This window comes from Entelurus aequoreus, linkage group LG13 (genome assembly GCF_033978785.1).
Source record: "Entelurus aequoreus isolate RoL-2023_Sb linkage group LG13, RoL_Eaeq_v1.1, whole genome shotgun sequence".
Lineage (NCBI taxonomy): Eukaryota > Metazoa > Chordata > Actinopteri > Syngnathiformes > Syngnathidae > Entelurus > Entelurus aequoreus.
Window position 1 is genome coordinate 1595653 of NC_084743.1, and position 19687 is coordinate 1615339.

At 30.8% G+C, this 19687-nt stretch overlaps 1 protein-coding gene across 2 annotated transcripts in view; it reads right to left on the reverse strand.

The window, feature by feature from the left end:
* LOC133663046 (F-BAR and double SH3 domains protein 2-like) overlaps positions 1-19687 on the reverse strand; it is a 129801-nt gene that overhangs the window by 74434 nt on the left and 35680 nt on the right. For both annotated transcript variants that reach the window (XM_062067228.1, XM_062067227.1), the window contains exons 4-6: positions 5181-5260; positions 4959-5103; positions 2620-2753 (exon numbers count right to left, since the gene is read on the reverse strand). In XM_062067228.1, the coding sequence (XP_061923212.1) occupies positions 2620-2753; positions 4959-5103; positions 5181-5260 (359 nt within the window). The remainder of the gene's footprint in view (positions 1-2619; positions 2754-4958; positions 5104-5180; positions 5261-19687) is intronic.

Genomic DNA, 19687 nt, shown 5'->3' on the forward strand with positions numbered 1-19687 from the left:
AAGACTTTTAAAGTCATTTTGATAGTAGGCTAATATAGACACTTACATCATGTGTTGTCTTTATTATAACACTTATATAAGACTTTTAAAGTCATTTTGATAGTAGGCTAATATAGACACTTTTATGTATTGCCTTCCTTATAACACTTATATAAGACTTTTAAAGTAATTTTGATAGTAGGCTAATATAAATACGTTCATGCGTTGCCTTCATTATAACACTTATAAGTAATTTTGATAGTAGGCTAATATAGCTAATATAGACACTTACATCATGTGTTGCCTTCATTATAACACTTGTATAAAACTTTTAAAGTCATTTTGATAGTAGGCTAATATAGATACTTACATCCTGTGTTGTCTTTATTATAACACTTACATAAGACTTTTAAAGTCATTTTGATAGTAGGCTAATATAGATACTTTCATGTGTTGCCTTCATTATAACACGTATATAAGACTTTTAAAGTCACTTTGATAGTAGGCTAATATAGGTACTTTCATGTGTTGCCTTCATTATAACATTTATAAGTCATTTTGATAGTAGGCTAATATAGACACTTACATCATGTGTTGCCTTCCTTATAACACTTATATAAGACTTTTAAAGTCATTTTGATAGTAGGCTAATATAGACACTTACATCATGTGTTGTCTTCATTATAACACTTATATAAGACTTTTAAAGTAATTTTGATAGTAGGCTAATATAGACACTTACATCATGTGTTGCCTTCCTTATAACACTTATATACGACTTTTATAGTCATTTTGATAGTAGGCTAATATAACTAATATAGACACTTACGTCATGTATTGCCTTCATTATAACACTTATATAAGACTTTTAAAGTAATTTTGATAGTAGGCTAATATAAATACTTTCATGTGTTGCCTTCATTATAACACTTATAAGTAATTTTGATAGTAGGCTAATATAGCTAATATAGACACTTACATCATGTGTTGCCTTCATTATAACAGTTATATAAGACTTTTAAAGTAATTTTGATAGTAGGCTAATATAGACACTTACATCATGTGTTGCCTTCCTTATAACACTTATATACGACTTTTATAGTCATTTTGATAGTAGGCTAATATAACTAATATAGACACTTACGTCATGTATTGCCTTCATTATAACACTTATATAAGACTTTTAAAGTAATTTTGATAGTAGGCTAATATAAATACTTTCATGTGTTGCCTTCATTATAACACTTATAAGTAATTTTGATAGTAGGCTAATATAGCTAATATAGACACTTACATCATGTGTTGCCTTCATTATAACAGTTATATAAGACTTTTAAAGTAATTTTGATAGTAGGCTAATATAGACACTTACATCATGTGTTGCCTTCATTATAACACTTATATAAGACTTTTAAAGTCATTTTGATAGTAGGCTAATATAGCTAATATAGACACTTACATCATGTGTTGCCTTCATTATAACACTTGTATAAAACTTTTAAAGTCATTTTGATAGTAGGCTAATATAGCTAATATAGACACTTACATCATGTGTTGCCTTCATTATAACACTTGTATAAAACTCTTAAAGTCATTTTGATAGTAGGCTAATATAGACACTTACATCCTGTGTTGTCTTCATTATAACACTTATAAGTCATTTTGATAGTAGGCTAATATAGATACTTTCATGTGTTGTCTTCATTATAACACTTATAAAAGTCTTTTAAAGTCATTTTGATAGTAGGCTAATATAGACACTTACATCCTGTGTTGTCTTCATTATAACACGTATATAAGACTTTTAAAGTCACTTTGATAGTAGGCTAATATAGATACTTTCATGTGTTGCCTTCATTATAACACTTAAGTCATTTTGATAGTAGGCTAATATAGCTAATATAGACACTTACATCATGTGTTGCCTTCATTATAACACTTATATAAGACTTTTAAAGTCATTTTGATAGTAGGCTAATATAGACACTTACATCATGTGTTGCCTTCATTATAACACTTATATAAGACTTTTAAAGTCATTTTGATAGTAGGCTAATACAGACACTTTCATGTGTTGCCTTCATTATAACTCTTAAGTCATTTTGATAGTAGGCTAATAGAGCTAATATAGACACTTACATCATGTGTTGCCTTCATTATAACACTTATATAAGACTTTTTAAAGTCATAAACAAAATGTTAATGGTAGATTATCGAGATAGCCAAACTGAACCAAAAACCGTGTGACAAAACAACATTAGGATGTGCACCATGGATTTTTGTGAACCACATCCATTTTTTTTTTTACAAAATTTTTTGTATCAGAGCAAAAAAAATATATATATATATTTTTGCTGAAGAAACACAAATATCAACTCAACAAACTTGACATAAGAAATTGTGAGTCCACTCTAATTAGCACATTTTTTTACTTTCCCTACGTTGGTCATCAAATGTTATCATACAAAGTTATTATTCTTGTTTACGTGGTTTCTTAAAGGAGAATCTGTTTCACTTGACGGACGTTTTCCGGTCGTCGAACCACGTTCAAGAACCAATTAAGTTGGTAGATGGAGGTTCCACTGTAATGTCATTTGGAAGTAAAATATCGTCGGGTGCCACGCCCTGTATCACACTTACTTGGCTTCTATGTCGGCCTTCTCTCGCACCGCATGGGCAACCTGCTCAGTGTCGTAGTATTTTTTCTTGGCTTTGGCTAATTCCTTCACCGACTCCTGCAGCTCCGCCTGGATGCCACTCAACTGCTCTACGATCTGTTTCAGGGAAGAGGAAACATCGGGGAAGCAGTTAGTCGGGGGGGGGGGGGGGGGAGGATAGCAATCAACCTGAAATTGCATATTTTCTCAGAGAATAGCTGGGGAGGGGGGGGCGTTATTTACTCAACTGCAGAAAGCACTAGATCAGTGTTTCTGCTCTTAACCATAGAGAGCCGCCAAATATATCTCTTTCTCAGTTTCACTGTACTCAGTTGTAATACACTTTCACTGTACTCAGTTGTAATACACTTCCCCACCACTTGTGGCAGTGATGACCATCTCAAACCGACAGACGAAGTCTGGAGCTAAAGTCATTAAGAATTTTAAAAGCGCAAAAATTATGACTAAAGTGGTGAATCTGTATTTCCATTTGCACTTAAATTTTGTTGACAGTTTAGTTAAGAAGCATGTATGTTTTAATAGGGTTGGCAAAATAACGTGTTAACTCATCTGATTAATTACAAAAAAACATCGCTAATATAGACACTTACATCATGTGTTGTCTTCATTATAACACTTATATAAGACTTTTAAAGTCATTTTGATAGTAGGCTAATATAGCTAATATAGACACTTACATCATGTATTGCCTTCATCATAACACTTATATAAGACTTTTAAAGTCATTTTGATAGTAGGTTAATATAGACACTTACATCATGTGTTGCCTTCATCATAACACCTATATAAGAATTTTAAAGTCATTTTGATAGTAGGCTAATATAGCTAATATAGACACTTACGTCATGTGTTGCCTTCATCATAACACTTATATAAGACTTTTAAAGTCATTTTTATAGTAGGCTAATATAGACACTTACGTCATGTGTTGCCTTCATTATAACACTTAAGTCATTTTGATAGTAGGCTAATATAGCTAATATAGACACTTACATCATGTGTTGCCTTCATTATAACACTTATATAAGACTTTTAAAGTCATTTTGATAGTAGGTTAATATAGACACTTACATCATGTGTTGCCTTCATCATAACACCTATATAAGAATTTTAAAGTCATTTTGATAGTAGGCTAATATAGACACTTACGTCATGTGTTGCCTTCATCATAACACTTATATAAGACTTTTAAAGTCATTTTTATAGTAGGCTAATATAGACACTTACGTCATGTGTTGCCTTCATTATAACACTTAAGTCATTTTGATAGTAGGCTAATATAGCTAATATAGACACTTACATCATGTGTTGCCTTCATTATAACACTTATATAAGACTTTTAAAGTCATTTTGATAGTAGGTTAATATAGACACTTACATCATGTGTTGCCTTCATCATAACACCTATATAAGAATTTTAAAGTCATTTTGATAGTAGGCTAATATAGACACTTACGTCATGTGTTGCCTTCATTAAAACACTTATATAAGACTTTTAAAGTCATTTTTATAGTAGGCTAATATAGACACTTACGTCATGTGTTGCCTTCATTATAACACTTATATAAGACTTTTAAAGTCATTTTGATAGTAGGCTAATATATTATACGAGGCTTTTAATTTTTTGCAGCTCCCGACATTTTTGTTCTTTGTTTTTTTTGGTCCAATATGGCTCTTTCAACATTTTGGGTTGCCAAACCCCTGTGTTAAACTGTAAGTTGGTTAAATATAATTATTGATTTAGATTCAAATCAAGAGTTACATGACTAATTAGTGGGCCCCCAGCTCAAAAAGTTTAAGAACCCCTGGATCGCTATTATGGGTAATGCACTAATTTGCACAATGCATTTTTAATAATAACATTAAACAACAATATTTAATTTTCACTAATAAACAGTGATCATTAAAAATATACATGATAAAATCCTTTATTATGTATTATATGTGAAGGGTGGATCCCACTCTGTACATCCCAATGTCATGCTTTCTGCTCCGCCGCTCCCAGTCTGTGGAACGCTCTCCCTGACCACCTGAGGGCACCACAGACTGTGGATGCTTTTAAAAAAGGCTTAAAAACCCTTTCTTTTTAAAAAAAAAAAAAAAAAAAGCCTTTTTTTTAGATATATGCATACTAATTTTAGCTATTTGGCTGTTCTAGTTTTTATTTTTTATTATCTTTTTATTTTTATTTTTATTTTTAATACACTGTAGCACTTTGAGGTTGTTTAATCAATGTAAAGTGCTTTTTACAAATAAAATCTATTATTATTATTGTTCATAAATCGACTCCGATATACAAACCTTTTTCAGCTGCTGCTCCTTGTAGAGTCGGACGGTCTTGGCAGGGTCCGAAACTTGACTCTTGTAGTTGTCGCACACGTTGAGTCGAGACTGGCTCACCTGCACCGTACCCTCCAAGTAGGACCGCCACACCGCGTAAACGTTCCTGGACGGAGAGGACAACACGCTTTTGCATGGATCAAGTAAAGTCACGGGGGAAATAATCGATAGTCACACACTGACCTGTAGTCTGTTCTCTGGTCGTCTTGATTGATCCCGGGCCAGTCTCTCTTTAAATATTGGCTGGCCAGCTTCTGCAGAGCCTGAAAAGACATCCTTTTTAAAATGCATACAAATATATTGTATGTACACAGAGATTAAGTATTCCACATTGTCCTATTGATCAAGTGAAATGAGCCAAAAACTAATAATTTCCCATTCTGTTTTTTGCACACTCTTGGAGTCAACATGTGCATAGTCATGTACATAGTGTATTTCTATGCCTTTTAACTGTGTTTTATACATATACTTTTCTGTACTTATTGTGATTTTTATTCTTTGTATTATTATTTGACCTTTCTGGGTTTTTTGCACTATTTTAATGCATTTTAACTGTGTTTTATACATAAAATATTCTGTACTTATTGTGATTTCGATTATTATTATTTGACCTTTCTGGGGGATTTTTTGCACTATTTCTATGCATTTTAACTGTATTTTATACATAAAATGTTCTTTACCTATTGTGATTGTTATTATTTTATATATTTTAACTTTCTGTGTTTTTGTTTTGTTTTTACCATTTCTGTGCATTTTAACCGTGTTTTATACAAACAATGTTTTGTACTTATTGTGATTTCTTTTTTTTACATTTCTGTGTTTTTTTCACTATTTCTATGCATTTTAACTGTATTTTATACGTAGAATTGTCTGTACTTGATGTGATTTTGATTATTATTATTTAACCTTTCTGGGGTTTTTTTGCATCATTTCTATGCATTTTAACTGTATTTTATACATAAAATGTTCTGTACTTATTGTGATTTGTATTATTTTTATTATTATTTTACCTTTCTGGGTTTTTTGCACTATTTATATGCATTTTAACTCTATTTTATATATAGAACGTTCTGTACATAATGTGATTTTCATTATTTTTAATATATTACCTTTATGTGTTTTTTTTTGCACTATTTCTATGCATTTTAACTGTATTTTATACATAGAATTTTCTGTACTTATTGTGATTTTTATTATTTGTATTGTTATTTTACCTTTCCGAGTTTTTTTTGCACTATTTCTTTGCATTTTAACTGTATTTTATACATAGATTGTGATTTTTATTATTTTTATTATTTTTTTTACTTTCTGGGTTTTTTTGCACTATTTCTATGCATTTTAACTGTATTTTATACATAACATATTCTGTACTTATTGTGATTTTTATTATTATTATTTGACCTTTTTGGGTTTTTTGCACTATTTCTATGCATTTTAACTGCGTTTTATACATAAAATGTTCTGTACCTATTGTGATTGTTATTATTTTATATATTTTAACTTAATTTTTTTTTACCATTTCTATGCATTTTAACCGTGTTTTATATAAACAATGTTTTGTACTTATTGTGATTTCTTTTTTTTTAACTTTCTGTGTTTTCTTCACTATTTCTATGCATTTGAACTGTATTTTATACATAGAATTGTCTGTACTTGATGTGATTTTTATTATTTTTATACCTTTCTGTGTTTTTTTCACTATTTCTATGCATTTTAACTGTGTTTTATACATAAAATATTCTGTACTTATTGTGATTTTGATTATTATTATTTGACCTTTCTGGGGTTTTTTTGCATCATTTCTATGCATTTTAACTGTGTTTTATACATAAAATATTCTGTACTTATTGTGATTTCGATTATTATTATTTGACCTTTCTGGGTTTTTTTTCACTATTTCTATGCATTTTAACTGTATTTTGTACATAGAATTTTCTGTACTTATTGTGATTTGTATTATTTTTATTATTATTTTACCTTTCTGGGTTTTTTGCACTATTTATATGCATTTTAACTCTATTTTATATATAGAACGTTCTGTACATAATGTGATTTTCATTATTTTGAATATATTACCTTTCTGTGTTTTTTTTTTTTGCACTATTTCTATGCATTTAACTGTATTTTATACATAGAATTTTCTGTACTTATTGTGATTTTTATTATTTGTATTGTTATTTTACCTTTCCGAGTTTTTTTGCACTATTTCTATGCATTTTAACTGTGTTTTATACATAACATATTCTGTACTTACTGTGATTTTTATTATTATTATTTTACCTTTTTGGGGTTTTTGCACTATTTCTATGCATTTTAACTGTGTGTTATACATAAAATGTTCTGTACCTATTGTGATTGTTATTATTTTATATATTTTAACTTTCTGTGGTTTTTTTGTTTTTTTACCATTTCTATGCATTTTAACCGTGTTTTATACAAACAATGTTTTGTACTTATTGTGATTTATTTTTTTACCTTTCTGTGTTTTTTTCACTATTTCTATGCATTTTAACTGTATTTTATACGTAGAATTGTCTGTACTTGATGTGATTTTTATTATTTTTATACCTTTCTGTGTTTTTTTCACTATTTCTATGCATTTTAACTGTGTTTTATACATAAAATATTCTGTACTTATTGTGATTTTGATTATTATTATTTGACCTTTCTGGGGTTTTTTGCACTATTTCTATGCATTTTAACTGTATTTTATACATAACATATTCTGTACTTATTGTGATTTTTATTATTATTATTTTACCTTTCTGGGTTTTTTGCACTATTTCTATGCATTTTAACTGTATTTTATACATAGAATTTTCTGTACCTATTGTGATTTTTATTATTTGTATTATCATTTTACCTTCCTGGGTTTTTTTGCACTATTTCTATGCATTTTAACTGTGTTTTATACATAAATGATTCTGTACTTATTGTGATTTCAATTATTATTTGACGTTTCTGGGTTTTTTGCACTATTTCTATGCATTTTAACTGTGTTTTATACATATAATTTTCTGTACTTATTGTGATTTTTATTATTTGTATTATTATTTTACCTTTATGGGTTTTTGCACTATTTCTATGCATTTTAACTGTGTTTTGTACATAAAATGTTCTGTACCTATTGTGATTTTTATTATTTTTTATTATTTTCAATATTTTACTTTTCTGGGGTTTTTTTTGTTGTTGCGCGATTTGTATGCATCTTTAACTGTTTTATATACAGAATGGTCTGTACTTAATGTGATTTTTATTATTTTTTAAATCTTTCTGTTTTAATCGGTACAGCACTTTGGTTGCGGTAGTCCATTTAAAAAATTATGCTATATAAATAAATCTACCTTGACTTTGCAGGACCGCTTGTATCAGGAGTTTATATCACACATTTTAGATGCCGGCCTGTATCATCCAATACTTGTTTTTTGATGACATCAGACAGATATTCACTGTCAATATCGGACAATGGCTTGAATACAGATGTCGTCTCATACGGGATGCCAATTTCCAACGTGAGTAAAGATGTAATGTTGTACTTTGTGCAGTCGTTATACGACATCTCAATCAAACTGCTCTAACACCGAAGATTGCTACGTCATCCAAATTCCTATCATAGCCGTGGCTTCTACTATTGATGCCACTCTTAATCCATCGCACCTTTCCTTCTCTTTGTCAGCTGAGACTAAATCCTTCATTCCCTCGGCACTCAGTCTTGTCTTTACGTTTCCTTTTCTCCCCCTTCCATAAAGCATGTATATTTTCTACAAGACACTCCCTCTCTCCATCCCCTCCTGTCATCATCTGGCAAACCTCGACACTATATTACAATGGCAGCCCTTATATGGCCTTCCTGTGTGGTTACGGTAAGGCAGGGGTCACCAACCTTTTTGAAACCAAGAGCTACTTCTTGGGTAGTGATTAATGCGAAGGGCTACCAGTTTTGATACACACTTAAATAAATTGCCAGAAATAGCCAATTTGCTCAATTTACCTTTAACTCTATGTTATTATTAATAATTAATGATATTTGCTCTTAATTGGACGGTTTAAAAGAGGAGAAAACACGGAAAAAAATGACAATTAAATTTTGAAACATAGTTTATCTTCAATTTTGACTCTTTAAAATTCAAAATTCAACCGAAAAAAAAGAAGAGAAAAACTAGCTAATTCGAATCTTTTTGAAAAAATTAAAAAAATAATTTATGGAACATCATTAGTAATTTTTCCTGATTAAGATTCATTTTATAATTTTGATGACATGTTTTAAATAGGTTAAAATCCAATCTGCACTTTGTTAGAATATACAACAAATTGGACCAAGCTATATTTCTAACAAAGACAAATCGTAATTTTTTCTAGATTTTCCAGAACAACATTTTTAAAAGAAATTCAAAAGACTTTGAAATAAGATTTAAATTGGATTCTACAGATTTTCTAGCTTTGCCAGAATATTTTTTTTGAATTTTAATCATAATAAGTTTGAAGAAATATTTCACAAATATTCTTCGTCGAAAAAACAGAAGCTAAAATGAAAAATTAAATTAAAATATATTTATTATTCTTTACAATAAAAAAAATAAATGTACTTTAACATTGATTTAAATTGTCAGGAAAGAAGAGGAAGGAATTTAAAAGGTAAAAAGGTATATGTGTTTAAAAATCCTAAAATCATTTTTAAGGTTGTATTTTTCCTCTATAATTGTCTTTCTGAAAGTTATAAGAAGCAAAGTAAAAAAAATTATGAATTTATTTAAACAAGTGAAGACAAAGTCTTTAAAATATTTTCTTGGATTTTCAAATTCTATTTGAGTTTTGTCTCTCTTAGAATTAAAAATGTCGGGCAAAGCGAGACCAGCTCGCTAGTAAATAAATACAACTTAAAAAAATAGAGGCAGCTCACTGGTAAGTGCTGCTATTTGAGCTATTTTTAGAACAGGCCAGCGGGCTACTCATCTGGTCCTTACGGGCTACCTGGTGCCCGCGGGCACCGCGTTGGTGACCCCTGCGGTAAGGTAACACACACACACACACACACACACACACACACACACACACATCCTGTTTTGTGATCAGGGAGGCAAACAGAACATTCCATGATTACCTAAGACCACAATGTGTTGATAAAAATGTAGTTGGTAAGTTCATTTTCAACATGTTTCCAAACTAGCTAATTTTTTTTAACAATCGTTAGCATTCTAATATTAGCATTCTAACTTTTTTTTGCCAATTTTGCAGGTATACATCTCAGCGTCAAATATTTTGTAGGTAAATTCCAGACTATGAGCCGTTACTTTTTTTTTCCCCCAACACTTTGTACCCTGCGGATTATAAAACGGTGCGGTTAATTCATGGATTTTTCTTGTGCTACCGGCTGTCACCATGGAAACACTCAGTTCCCGCCACATTCATGACATCATACGGTCCAACTTGGGCTGTTTTTGTTGCGGGAAATGCAGCTAGAGCCTTCTGGACAACAGAACCTATTTTTAGCACGCTGAATGAGGCCCCGGTGTTGTGATGACCATGCTTCTGGAATGATCCAGGCGCACCATTGTAAAAGAAAATGCAATTATGCAGTTATCCCATCATACTTTGTAATGGATTTAAATTGGGGTCATTCAAATTTGTTTATGGTCTATTGACATTTTTTTTAATATCCACAATTTGTGTTATGTGTGACCAAGTCTGTTAGCATTTTGTGTTGGTTTAATTTAATTTTTTTTTTTTACCATGACTAGGGAAGGTTGTTTACATTGGGTCAAAAGAGTAAATACTACGCAATAAAAGTTGTCCACCTGATGGCAACAAAGCAGTGACATATAATTTGGCTTTTAGAAGGAATTGACGCCGGCGTAGTTTGGACACCCCTGATCTAATCACTGTAGTATCGATCATATAACGATACTATACTTGATACTAGCGTTAAAAATGTAATATCGGAAAATATCGGTATCGGTTTTTTTAATTATCTGTATCGTTTTTTTGTTTTTTGTTTTTTGTTTTTTTTTTAATTAAATCAACATAAAAAACACAAGATACACTTACAATTAGTGCACCAACCCAAAAAACCTCCCTCCCCCCATTTCTTTCTGTTATCAATATTCTGGTTCCTACATTATATATCAATTTATATCAATACAGTCTGCAAGGGATACAGTCCGTAAGCACACATGATTGTGCATGCTGCTGCTCCACTAATAGTACTAACCTTTAACAGTTAATTTTACTCATTTTCATTCATTACTAGTTTCTATGTAACTGTTTTTATATTGTTTTACTTTCTTTTTTTATTCAAGAAAATGTTTTTAATTTAGTTATCTTATTTTACAATTTTTTTTAAAAAGTACCTTATCTTCACCATACCTGGTTGTCCAAATTAGGCATAATAATGTGTTAATTCCACGACTGCATATATCGGTTGATATCGGTATCGGTTGATATCGGTATCGGTAATTAAAGAGTTGGACAATATTGGAATATCGGATATCGGCAAAAAGCCATTATCGGACATCCCTACTTGATACCATTATTTTTATTCCTTTCATTCAGGGTAAAAAAAAACAACCAACTTAACATTAAAATAAATGATTAAAAATCCTGAATGAAATTATATCTGCCCCATATTCACACAATTACTAGAGCTGTTGTTCAACTCAGAAGACCATTTAGGCATTTTTTCTGTTTCCATAACATACAAATTTAATAACAAAATAATCAAACATGGAAATAAAAAACATCATGATTTTTTTTTTTTTTTTTTTTTTTTAAACGCAGTAGGAGATTTTAACATTCATTTTTATATCCTCCTACGGCGTGTAGTGCGTAGATTCCTGGTCCGTCAAGCCCTCCAGTGATAATAAGACTTGGCGTCATGGACGCAAGGATGACTTGATTTGGAAGCTGCACTGTGGAGGGACGTTAGCCACCGGCGAGGACGCTACATTGCCACGAGGGCGCACTGTGAAATTGAATATGCTTAAGGACTAAAAGTTGTATCATCCGACAAAACTGATACCTTTTATATTGCATATCGCCCCAGCTATGGATTGTTTTGGTTAATAAGTCATCTATCCGCTTCCGTCAGTCTGCCCCAGGGCAGCTGTGGCTATGAAGGTAGCTTACCACCACCAGGTGTGAATGAATGATGGGTTTTTAACATGTAAAGCGACTATGGGTACTTAGAAAAGCGCTATATAAATCCCAGGTATTATTATTATTATTATTATTATTATCCATCAGTTTGTTTAATTTGTCGAGTAGTTCAATAAAACACACTTAATAGCCTTGAAGAGTATTTTTCTCATATGTGCATTTATAAAATAAAAGCAGTCACACGCCACCGCTTTCATGAACGCTCGATTGCCGCGGAAGGCATATTTTAAAGTTTTATTAGCTCCACTCGTTAAACGATTCAAGGAAGCAACAGAGTAGAAATGGAAGCGAGCCAATCGGCCAGGAAGTCATTTTGTGACGCATACTTTGTCTGACTGACGACTCCAATATGTGCTCGTCCGCTTTTCCGGTCTTCCTCTTCAATCAATATACTCGATTTTCGCCGCACTCTCCAGCCGCCTGCGCTCGGCCCTCGCCGCCACTTTGATGCGTGCTGTGCTGGGACGCCGTCCACACCTGCAGTGTCAGCTCATCGCCGCCTTTCAAATCCCGCCCGGCGACAAGTGAACACTCGTGCGGTATGAAACTGGTCTTCCATTTTATTCACGCTGGATGATATTGTTTTAATAGTGTATAGTTTATGGTGTGTTAGCTAGTCAGTTCAGCCTTTGGTAAATCTAGGTTTTTGTTGTGCCCTAAAAAGTGTTTATACTGGAAGTATTGCACCAGCTATTTGACTTTAACGTGCACCTTAGTTGTGGTTTTCATTAACACATTTGCAGGTGTTGATATCGCCATGTAAAATCGCTAATGCTAATCAGTAGCATGTCAATGGCAAAGCCAATGTGTATTAGCATCAAGCTAGCGCATTTTTGGAAAAGTGGAATCGTTACAAATAAAAATCGCGATAAATCAAAAAAATCGATTTTTTTTTTACACCCCTACTATTTATATTGCATTAAAATATCAGCACAGTCCTGTTCCATTTTTATTTTATTTGTTAATTTAAATGTTTTTATTGAATCAGGTTTTTGTTGTGCCTTAAAAAGTGTTAATACTGTAAGTATTGTACTTATTGCGCACCAGCTGTTTGACTGTAACGTGCACCTTAGTTGTGGTTTTTATTAACACATTTGCAGGTGTTGATATCGCCATGTAAAATCGCTAATGCTAATCAGTAGCATGTCAATGGCAAAGCCAATGTATATTAGCATCAAGCTAGCGCATTTTTGGAATAGTGGAATCGTTACAAATAAAAATCGCGATTAATCTAAAAATCGATTTATTTTTTTTACACCCCTACTAAAATATCAGCACAGTCCTGTCCCATTTTTTAAATGTATTTGTTAATTTAAATGTTTTTATTGAATCAATGTAATGCGCTTAGTGTCTATGGATGAGTACCACTCACATTTAAACCGATACGGTACCAATTTAGTACCTGGGAATCAGTACCGGTACTCAACAGTACTCAATTTTTGGTACTTTTGTGTTTGTTAATAAATGTTAATCGTTTTTGATGATAAAATAAACATTTTTATTGCAACATCAAAAAATTAGCTGATTATGATAACTGCTGTCTAGTTGTTGTATCTTGTTTTATTATCACTTTTCTAAACTTCGCTTTTCGGTATGACATTAAGTTGCAATGGCAGTAGTGTATAGTTTATGGTGTGTTGCCTTTGTTGTGCCCTAAAAAGTGTTTATACTGTAAGTATTGCACCAGCTATTTGACTTTAACATGCACCTTAGTTGTGGTTTTTATTAACACAATTGTAGGTGTTGATATCGCCATGTAAAATCGCTAATGCTCATCAGTAGCATGTCAATGGCAAAGCCAATGTGTATTAGCATCAAGCTAGCGCATTTTTGGAAAATTGGAATCGTTACAAATAAAAATCGCGATTAATCAAAAAAATCGTTTTTTTTTTTTTACACTCCTATTTATATTGCATTAAAATATCAGCACGGTTCTGTTCCATTTTTATTTTATTTGTTAATTTAAATGTTTTTATTGAATCAGGTTTTTGTTGTGCCTTAAAAAGTGTTAATACTGTAAGTATTGTACTTATTGCGCACCAGCTGTTTGACTGTAACGTGCATCTTAGTTGTGGTTTTTATTAACACATTTGCAGGTGTTGAAATCGCCATGTAAAATCGCTAATGCTCATCAGTAGCATGTCAATGGCAAAGCCAATGTGTATTAGCATCAAGCTTGCGCATTTTTGGAATAGTGGAATCGTTACAAATAAAAATCGCGATTAATCAAAAAAATCGATTTTTTTTTTTACACCCCTACTATTTATATTGCATTAAAATATCAGCACAGTCCTTTTCCATTTTTATTTTATTTGTTTATTTAAATGTTTTTATTGAATCAGGTTTTTGTTGTGCCTTAAAAAGTGTTAATACTGTAAGTATTGTACTTATTGCGCACCAGCTGTTTGACTGTAACGTGCATCTTAGTTGTGATTTTCATTAACACATTTGTAGGTGTTGAAATCGCCATGTAAAATCGCTAATGCTAATCAGTAGCATGTCAATGGCAAAACCAATGTGTATTAGCATCAAGCTAGCACATTTTTGGAAAAGTGGAACCGTTACAAATAAAAATCGCGATTAATCTAAAAATCGATGTATTTATTTTACACCCCTACTATTTATATTACATTAAAATATCAGCATTGTCCTGTTCCATTTTTTTATTTTATTTGTTCATTTAAATGTTTTATTGAATCAATGTAATGCGCTTAGTGTCTATGGATGGGTACCACTCACATTTAAACCGATACGGTACCAATTTAGTACCTGGAAATCAGTACCGGTACTCAACAGTACTAAATTTTTTGTGTTTGTTAATAAATGTTAATCGATTTTGATGATAAAATAAAAAATGTTATTGCAACATCAAAAAATTAGCTGATTATGATAACTGCTGTCTAGTTGTTGTATCTTGTTTTATTATCACTTTTCTAAACTTCGCTTTTCGGTATGACATTAAGTTGCAATGGCAGTAGTGTATAGTTTATGGTGTGTTGCCTTTGTTGTGCCCTAAAAGGTGTTTATACTGTAAGTATTGCACCAGCTATTTGACTTTAACGTGCACCTTAGTTGTGGTTTTTATTAACACATTTGTAAGTGTTGATATTGCCATGTAAAATCGCTAATGCTCATCAGTAGCATGTCAATAGCAAAGCCAATGTGTATTAGCATCAAGCTAGCGCATTTTTGGAAAAGTGGAATCGTTACAAATAAAAATTGCGATTAATCTGAAAATGTATTATTTTTTTACACCCCTACTATTTATATTACATTAAAATATCAGCAGAGTCCTGTTCCATTTTTTAAATTTATTTGTTAATTTAAATGTTTTTATTGAATCAATGTAATGCGCTTAGTGTCTATGGATGGGTACCACTCACATTTAAACCGATACGGTACCAATTTAGTACCTGGGAATCAGTACCGGTACTCAACAGTACTCAATTTTTTGTGTTTGTTAATAAATGTTAATCGATTTTGATGATAAAATAAAAAATGTTATTGCAACATCAAAAAATTAGCTGATTATGATAACTGCTGTCTAGTTGTTGTATCTTGTTTAATTATCACTTTTCTAAACTTCGTTTTTACGGTATGACATTAAGTTGCAATGGCAGTAGTGTATAGTTTATGGTGTGTTGCCTCTGTTGTGCCCTAAAAAGTGTTTATACTGTAAGTATTGCACCAGCTATTTGACTTTAACGTGCATCTTAGTTGTGGTTTTTATTAACACATTTGTAGGTGTTGATATCGCCATGTAAAATCGCTAATGCTAATCAGTAGCATGTCAATGGCAAAGCCAATGTGTATTAGCATCAAGATAGCGCATTTTTGGAATAGTGGAATCGTTACAAATAAAAATCGCGATTAATCAAAAAAATCGATTTTTTTTTTTTTACACCCCTACTATTTATATTGCATTAAAATATCAGCACAGTCCTGCTCCATTTTTATTTTATTTGTTAATTTAAATGTTTTTATTGAATCAGGTTTTTGTTGTGCCTTAAAAAGTGTTAATACTGTAAGTATTGTACTTATTGCGCACCAGCTGTTTGACTGTAACGTGCATCTTAGTTGTGGTTTTTATTAACACATTTGCAGGTGTTGAAATCGCCATGTAAAATCGCTAATGCTCATCAGTAGCATGTCAATGGCAAAGCCAATGTGTATTAGCATCAAGCTAGCGCATTTTTGGAAAAGTGGAATCGTTACAAATAAAAATTGCGATTAATCTGAAAATTTATTATTTTTTTACACACCTACTATTTATATTACATTAAAATATCAGCATTGTCCTGTTCCATTTTTTTAAATTTATTTGTTAATTTAAATGTTTTATTGAATCAATGTAATGCGCTTAGTGTCTATGGATGGGTACCACTCACATTTAAACCAATACGGTACCAATTTAGTACCTGGAAATCAGTACCGGTACTCAACAGTACTCAATTTTTTGTGTTTGTTAATAAATGTTAATCGTTTTTGATGATAAAATAAAAAATGTTATTGCAACATCAAAAAATTAGCTGATTATGATAACTGCTGTCTAGTTGTTGTATCTTGTTTTATTATCACTTTTCTAAACTTTGTTTTTCAGTATGACATTAAGTTGCAATGGCAGTAGTGTATAGTTTATGGTGTGTTAGCTAGTCAGTTCAGCCTTTGCTAAATATAGGTTTTTGTTGTGCCCTAAAAAGGGTTAATACTGTAAGTATTGCACTTATTACGCACCAGCTGTTTGACTTTACCATGCATCTTAGTTGTAGTTTTCGTTACCAAATTTGTAGGTGTTGAAATCGCCATGTAAAATTGCTAATGCTCATCAGTAGCATGTCAATGCCTAAACCAATGTGTATTAGCATCAAGCTAGCGCATTTTTGGAAAAGTGGAATCGTTACAAATAAAAATCACGATTAATCTGAAATTCTTTATTATTTTTTTTGCCACCCTAGTGTTAACTATAACACTACTATTTATAGTCCTGTTACATTTTTTATTTTTATTGAATCTCTATAATGTGCTTAATGTCTAGGGATGGGTACCGTTCACATTTAAACCGATACGGTACCAATTTAGTATCTGGGAATCAGGTACTAATTTTCGTTACTTTTGTGTTTGTTAATAAATGTTCATCGTTTTTGATGATAAAATGTATTTTTATTGCAACATTAAAAAATAAGCTGATTATAATAAAAACTGCTGTCCAGTTGTTACATCTTGTTTTAATATAACTTTGGTGTTGAAATCGCCATGTAAAATCGCTAATGCTAATCAGTAGCATGTCAATAGCAAAGCCAATGTATATTAGCATCAAGCTAGCGCATTTTTGCAAAAGTGGAATCGTTACAAATAAAAATCGAGATTAATCTGAAAAAAATTTTTTTTTTGACATCCCTACTATTTATAGTCCTGTTCATTTTTTATTTATTTATTGAATCTCTATAATGCGCTTAGTGTCTCGGGATGGGTACCGTTCAAATGTAAACCGATACGGTACCGATTTAGTACCTGGGAATCAGTACCGGTACTCAACAGTACTCAATTTTCGGTACTTTTGTGTTTGTTAATAAATGTTAATCGTTTTTGATGGTAAAATTTATTTTTATTGCAACATAAAAAAAATAAGCTGATTATAATAACTGCTGTCCAGTTGCTATATCTTGTTTTATTATCACATTTCTAAACTTTTGGTGTTGAAATCGCCATGTAAAATCGCTAATGCTAATCAATAGCATGTCAATAGCAAAGCCAATGTATATTAGCATCAAGCTAGCGCACTTTTACCAGCGTTTTTTTTTTTTTTGAGTCAATTGCTTTGCTGGCATAAAAAATTGCAACATTACCCGGAGGTGGTTTGGCCGAGTCCGCTCTCAGTGCTGCTGGAGTGATCGCCAAGTGACGACGTGCAAAGACGGGGCTTTAAGTCCCGAGCAAACCAGGTACCGCAACATGGCACCGTTGGATTTGATTGCTGACAAATAAGTACCGGATTTGGTACCCGTCCCTATTAGTGACAACCTGCTATTAGCATAAATACCATGTGGCTATATTTAATAGATTAGTGAAGTGAGTTATATTTATATAGCGCTTTTCTCTAGTGACTCAAAGCGCTTTTACATAGTGAAAGCCAATATCTAAGTTACATTTAAAGCAGTGTGCACTGGGAGCAGGTGGGTAAAGTGTCTTGCTCAAGGACACAACGGCAGTGACTAGGATGGCGGCAGCGGGGATCGAACCTGGAACCCTCAAGTTGCTGGCACGGTCACTCTACCAACCGAGCTATGCCGCCTCAAAGATTAGCCACAAGTAAAAAATAGGAAGTGACTGTGATATTGACTAGTGACATTGAATATAAAAATTAAATGAAATGCCTTTTATTATTGTCAACTAGCATAAGAAATGAAAGATAGATATTTATTAAGAAGACAACGAAATAAAAGAAATGAAGATATAAAACATAATAAATAATAAATAATAAACATAATATAACGAGAAAAAAAAGAGAAATTGAAAAAATAAATGAATATAAAACATAATAAATAATAAATAATAAACATAATATAACGAAAAAAGAAGAGAAATTGAAAAAATAAATGAATATAAAACATAATAAATAATAAACATAATATAACGGAAAAAAAAGAGAAATTGAAAAAATAAATGAATACAAAACATAATAAATAATAAATAATAAACATAATATAACGCAAAAAGAAGAGAAATTGAAAAAATAAATGAATATAAAACATAATAAATAATAAATAATAAACATAATATAACGAAAAAAGAAGAGGAATTGAAAAAATAAATGAATATAAAACATAATAAATAATAAATAATAAACATAATATAACGAAAAAAGAAGAGGAATTGAAAAAAATAAATGAATATAAAACATAATAAATAATAAATAATAAACATAATATAACGGAAAAAAGGAGAAATTGAAACAATAAATGAATATAAAACATAATAAATAATAAATAATAAACATAATATAACGAAAAAAGAAGAGAAATTGAAAAAATAAATGAATATAAAACATAATAAATAATAAACATAATATAACGGAAAAAAAAGAGAAATTGAAAAAATATATGAATATAAAACATAATAAATAATAAATAATAAACATAATATAACGAAAAAAGAAGAGAAATTGAAAAAATAAATGAATATAAAACATAATAAATAATAAACATAATATAACGGAAAAAAAAGAGAAATTTAAACAATAAATGAATATAAAACATAATAAATAATAAACATAATATAACGAAAAAAGAAGAGGAATTGAAAAAATAAATGAATATAAAACATAATAAATAATAAATAATAAACATAATATAACAGAAAAAAAAGAGAAATTGAAAAAATAAATGAATATAAAAAATGTGTGGAAAACAGTATACTGATTTTTTCACATTTTTTTAAACTTATTTGTTTATCATATTTCTCTTTTTTATTACATTATGTGTTTTATCCTGTATATAATAAAACAAAAAGAGAAATCAAATAAATAGATAAATCTAAAA